A 6,019-nucleotide genomic window follows, 5' to 3' on the forward strand; every position below is an offset into this window, starting at 1 on the left:
AGCTGTCCAGAGCAGGGTCAGGAGAGGCGGCCATGGCCACATGTGGATGAGTTTGTCCCAGCGCAGGTGCGGCAATGTCGGGATGGCAACAGGTGGACTGAGGGGCGCCAGCCGTGGGCCGCTCCTTGCACGGCGGATGCGGTTCTCAGGAGTGCTGGCTCCACCACAGCCACTTGTTATAAGGGCCCAAGTCTGACCCCGAGTCACTTGGCTTCTGTTCGCGAAGTGCTCTCCCTGCTGCACATGCTCTCGCCGTGATGCCAAAGGGCCCACCCAGGCTGCCCGAGGGCTGGCAGCCTTCAGACTGGGCAGCAAGACATCTCTTTCAGCCTCAGCATTTCGCTACAAGAGACTGCTGACCAAGTCTGTACCGCTGAGCCAAGCTGCTCAGTGACAGCTGAGGACACAGCTGGTCGGTCACAGAGGGTCAGTGGCATGGCATGGTCAGCAGGGGCCAGGCAGGAGGGGTGGGGGGACACACAGGGGGTGACCCACTGGCCAGCCCCGTGGAAGCCTGCAACCTGCTCTAAAGAACCCAGGGCACCCAGGGTGATGGCCGTCACCCCCAACTGCCTACATCCTGTGCAAACATGACTGGATTCTGAAGACAGAATCAAGGCCCTTAACAGTTAGGGCTGAACTAACGAAAGGTCCTGGGAGCCTGATGCACTGAGGGGGGCCAGCACACAGACCCCAAAGAGCAGAGATGTGACAAAGGCTATGACACCACCAGGAGATGGACTGGACCCTGCAGGACCAGCACAAAGCCAAGAGGGACTTCAGCTTGGGGACAGGACATGGAGACGGCCTGCTGTGCAAGACTCACGACCACAGGGAGAAGGATGGTCAGGGGTGAGCACCATGTAGCTAAGGACCAGGCAGCTCATCCGCACCAGGGACAGCAAATGCATTTTCACAAAGGGGACAGCGGGTCACCCAGGAGTCCAACCCACAACCACCAACCTGGGTCCCTCAACACAGCCCACACTCAGGACCCACGCCCGAGAACTCTGTTACCAGTACCCAGAACTGACTTCTAGCACCCTCAGGATTCTTGACCTGAGGGTGACCAGGGGACCCCCTGAGCTGCACCCCCAGGGCTCAGCACTTTTCCAGGCTGTGTCCAGGGCCTGCTAGGCAGGGATGTACCCCAGGTGCTGCCTGAATCCTGCCCTCTGCACCCTGCTTGCTGGTTGCTGGAAATTTAATAACTGAAAAAAGGATTGATTTTCATAGTCAAATATGATTCCTATGGGAACCACAAAAACAACACAGAGTGTAATATTTCTACCAGAAATCAGGCAGAGGGAATGGAACAAAAAACACATCCATCCCACAGCAGCCAGGCAACAACGGAAAGAAAAGCGAGCAAACAGGACAAGGGAGAGAGGGGTGGGACACAGTGACCCCGGGCATGCAGGGCTCAGTGTAGATAAATATACTACGTGCTCCAGGGAAAGGAGAGTGCCTGACTAGGGTTCTTTGTTTTAGAGTCAACTCCATTATTTATAAGAGATCAGAAAAAAGAGAAAAAAAAGAAAACCACAAACCTACAGATAGGTTAGAAAATAATAGGATATATTTAAGAAAGAACATGGTCTTCAGGACAGACATTACTATGGTACAGAAACCATTTCATAATTTTTAAAAGATCAATTCACTGGGAAGGTCATTTCCATGCCCTATGAAGAGGACAGGAATTCTATAAAGCAGAAATCCACAAGGTGGGCACCTCTACCTGCGTCTCTGTCAGTGGCAGAACAGGGTCACAGAAAACTCGAACTTGGGTTCCCAACTCTTCCCCGCAGACAGAGCGGCCCACACAGACGCTCCCATGTAACAACACCAGGTCAGACACAGAGCCAGTCTCATAAAGCTCCGTGGAATGACCACATAAATCACATTCTCAATCACTGTGCAAAGCAGCTAGAAGACAAAACAATTATAGCTGCAAAAATCCACAGCATAGACATTAAGAGCCACGCTTTCAAGTAACACATGAGTCTGTGTAAAAGTAGTAATATAAATTTATAAAATACTCTGGACTGAATGTTAAAAAAACGCTACAAAATAAAAGTGTGAGAAACACAGTGGAAGTGGCATCGAGGGGGATATTTATAGCACTAAGCGCCCACACTTTCCGAAGTTCCAGAAGAAAATCTGAAAAGGAGCTGGTAGGGGACTCCTCTTATGAAATTCCAGAAAGGCCAGAAGGCCATGGACGGAGCCCATGGAGAGCACCCCAGGGCCACAGGTGCGGTGGCCTTGGTCACACTGCCGGCCAGGAGTGTGTGCAAGGCTCTGCTTCCGGTCTGGCCTGTGGCACCACCCACTTTGCATGCACAGACTGTGTGTGTCTTATGTAAGTTGTGCCTTGGAAGAGCGTTACAGGAAGAGGATGCTTCTCATCACTAGCGTGCAAGGACTTTCCCCGTATTCTCGCCCTGTCCAGGCCTTGGAGGCACAGAAGTGGACGTGCAGTAAAGACAGAGAACCAGCCTTTCTGGGGCCTATCCAACACTCACATTCTCGGGGCATCAGACACAGAGCTGCTGCTTCCGTTTACAGAACCCCAGCACTTTCTCGGTCTCCCTCAGACCCAAGTGTGCCTTCCGGCAGAGCAGAGCGGCCCACAGGCAGCCCAGGGAAAGGCAAGGCCGTCTCACGACTCCCAGGTTCCTCTCCTCCACCCCACACAGGGCTCCCCACCAGGAGACAGGGTGTGAAGTGACCCCACAGGCCCTCTGAGTGACTGAGGGGCTGTCCCTGGCCTAGATACCTGGAGCTTCCTGCCAGGGTGAACGGACAACGGCAGGACAGTGTGACGTAGCGGCTGCCCTTTGCAGCTGGGGCAGGGCACAACACCCGCTGGCTCACCTGCCGGAACACCTGCCAGCACACCTGCAGTCCACATGGCTGGAACAGGAGGTGTGGCTGCCTGGGCCCGCGTGTGGACAAGGCTGCCCAGGCCCGAGGATGACACACTGTCCCGACTCCAAAATGAATTTCTTCTTTTTCTTCCATTTTTTGTGGTACTGGGAATTGAACCCAGAACCTTTGCAGTGAGCTACATCCCCAGCTTTTTTCTTTTACTTTACTTTTTAAAATTTTGAAGCAGGGTCTCACTGAGTCTCCCAGACTGGGCTCAAACTCTCAATCCTCCTGCCTCAGCCTCCCAGAGTATTGGGATTACGGATGTGTGGCACTGAGCCCAGTTTACAGCCCCATTTCTATACAGTATCCCCTCCCACTGAGTACTTACTTTGATTGCCTTGTCTGTCAACTGTCTTGCCATTCTGTATCTGTCCATTTTGGGGGAAGAAGCTGAATCTCGAGAAATTCCTTGTTTTTGTTCTGTAGGAGAAAAATAGACAAACCAAAGGAAACAGCGTCCAAGCAACTGTTTGGTCAGCCAGTGACTCCAACACCAGACACCAGGACACAGACGCCAGGGGTCGCTGCAGTCCACCCTTGGAGCACACCGTCCACCCTGCTCACACCTGAGCCCCGCCTTGAGCTCCAGCCCCCCAGTCCTCAGGCCCTGGCGGTGCTTCTGCCCCTTCCGCCCCTGCCATTCCTCCTCCAGGCTGCTCCCTGCTATTATGGTTTCCACCTAGATGTCCCCACAGCCCTTGCGCTCAGCGGCAGAGCTCTGGAAGGAGATTCGACCATGGGGCACTGTGTCATGGGTGGATTCACCCACTGCCGGCTGTACTGCTAGAAGGTGTGGCCTGGCTGGAGGTGGGGCCCTGGGGCTGTGCCTGTGGAGGGTGTGGCCCTGGCTCCTCCCTTCCCTCTCTGCCTCCTGGCTGCTCTGCTCTCCACCATTAGGTTCCTGCCTTGGCACCAGCTGACCACAGACCGAACCCACGGAAACTGTGAGCTAGCACGAACCTCTCCTCTTTTACATTGTAGGTGTTGGATATTTTGTCCCAGCAATGCAACAACGACAAATTCAAGTTCCTCATCCGCTCCCCCCGCCCCCATGCCTGTCCCAGCCACTCTGGTCCTGAGGATGAGACCCTCTCTGGCCCTCTCAATTGTGTGGTCAGAGGATGAGTGGCTCCCTCAGGCCCCCTGACCCCCAGCTTGGTGGCTCTACTCCAGGGGCATCGCCTGTTGCCCACAACATGGCCTGAAGTGGTCCAATGCCTCCCTGGCACCAGTCCCCGCTTGGAATGTCTGACCCAACCATCGAGATCCCCACAAGCATACTCAAAGGTAGCAGTGCCCCAGCCTCTCCAGTACCCTCTCTGGACCCGCATCTGGTGAGCTCCCCCCACACACGCCCAGCCCCAATTCCGTGTGAAATGAGGGACGTGTGTGTTAAAGCACAGAGACCGCAGGCAGCCATCAGCTGGCCAGGGGACAAGGACAGAATCGGCCTCCAGGAGAGCACAGGGGCTGCGGGAGGGCACAAGGGACCGCAGGTCCTCCACAGTGGAACGCGTGCCCACCTGCAACAGCAGCATCACCGCTAGGACTTCAGGTATTAACCAAAGGGCACAGATCAAGGCTGACAAGGTAAGCACAGCCTGTGCTGGGCACTCTGAGAAGCCCAGGCGGGGTGACACGCAGGTGCAGGCCTGGCTGCCCCCGTCACCGTCTTCCTGGGATGGTCCTGCACCAGCTGTGATCTGGACACCACCCCTACCCAGACAGGGCCCAGGATGGCAGGACAGGGACACATAGTACTCACTTTCTCCTCTGCCTGTGCCATCTGAGGAGGTGGATGACAGCTGTGTCCTCTCCACAAGCTCCATGCCAGTCCTGGTCAGCTTGCTTCTCCTGCCACAGGACCCTGGGGACCGGGCCAGATGGGAGGAACCAAGGGGAGAGGACAGGAGTGATGTTCCAGGCAGGGAAGGTCAGGGGTCTGGGGACAGGGCTGGAGGCGGGGGATAGGTTGGGGTCAGGTAACACAATTATGGTGGAGAAAAGGTCTGAGTGGACGAAGAGGTCAGTGGTGGGTGACAGGTCAAAGGTCATGGGGGTCAAATGTCAAGACAGTTGGGTCAGGGACAGGTCAGGGGTCGGAGGACCCGTGAGGGTCAGGGAGGTCAGGGATGGGGACACATCAGGGGCAGGGATCAGGTCTGGGATGGTGAGGACGGGTCAGGGTTGGGACTCCAGCCAGGGTCAGGGGTCAGGTCTGGGGGGTCAGGTTGGGGGTCAGGTCTGGGTCCTGAAGAGAAGAGAGCCTGCGGTTCCGAGGGGAGGGGGTCCTGGCGCATGCGGGGGGAGTCGGGGTCCGCAGTGCCCTCTGCCCATGCTCACCCCTTTGTCCGCGGTGGCCCTTGGGGACCAGGCGGCGGCCAGCGCGGGGCGTGGGGCTGCGCGGGCGGTGGGGCGGGACGCGGCGGTTCGCGGAGGGCGAGGTTGGTGCCGGCTCCAGTTCGGGTGGGGGTCCGGGTCGGGACCCCGATCCTGGCCCGGGTCTGGTTCTGGGTCTGATTCCAAGTCGGGGTCTGGGTCCCGGGCTGCGGTCCTGGGCGTGGGCTTTGGGTCGGGGTCCGGGTTTGGGCTCGGGTCGAGGTCCCGCTCCAGTTTCGAGTGGGGGTCCGGGTCCCGGGCTGCGGTCTTGGGCGCGGGGGCCGGGGCGCGGGGCCGCGCGGGCCATGCGTCGTCGGGGGAGCGCGGAGGGGTCCGGACCCCGCCCCCGCGCTCCGCGGCCGGCCGCCGTCAGGTCACACAGCCCCAGAGTCACAAAGAGCGGGTCACACCCGCCCCTCCCTGCCGCGGCCCCGCCCCTGCCCGCCTGGGGGAGCGTTGCGGCCCCTCTTCCCCCGCCCCCCCACTGCACTCCCTGCGTGCCCTTGTTGGCCAGGGCTGCCCCCTCACAGGCGGGGGTAACGGGATGGCAGGGACCTGCGGTGGCCTCGGTACCCCCAGCGTCACTCCTGGGAGCCCCCACCACCACAGGTCTTGAGCCGAGTGTCTTGGTCCCTAGGTGCTCCCCTACCTCGGCCGCTTCGGTCTGCGTCCCCATCTCCACCTGGCACCCAGGACAGACCTGCCC

The 6,019-nt window shown here is 58.4% G+C and overlaps 1 protein-coding gene across 1 annotated transcript in view; it reads right to left on the reverse strand.

Moving 5' to 3' along the window:
• The window catches only part of Ttll8 (tubulin tyrosine ligase-like family member 8), a 33,274-nt gene extending 27,594 nt beyond the window's left edge, over nt 1-5,680 (reverse strand). Inside the window, exons 1-3 of the mRNA XM_013511673.1 lie at nt 5,278-5,680; nt 4,700-4,801; nt 3,263-3,354 (exon numbers count right to left, since the gene is read on the reverse strand). Of these exons, the coding sequence (XP_013367127.1) occupies nt 3,263-3,354; nt 4,700-4,801; nt 5,278-5,620 (537 nt within the window). The 5' untranslated portion in view covers nt 5,621-5,680. The remainder of the gene's footprint in view (nt 1-3,262; nt 3,355-4,699; nt 4,802-5,277) is intronic.
• Between the last annotated feature and the right edge of the window lie 339 nt (nt 5,681-6,019).

This window comes from Chinchilla lanigera, unplaced genomic scaffold (assembly GCF_000276665.1).
Source record: "Chinchilla lanigera isolate Chin_1 unplaced genomic scaffold, ChiLan1.0 scaffold00012, whole genome shotgun sequence".
Classification (NCBI taxonomy): domain Eukaryota; kingdom Metazoa; phylum Chordata; class Mammalia; order Rodentia; family Chinchillidae; genus Chinchilla; species Chinchilla lanigera.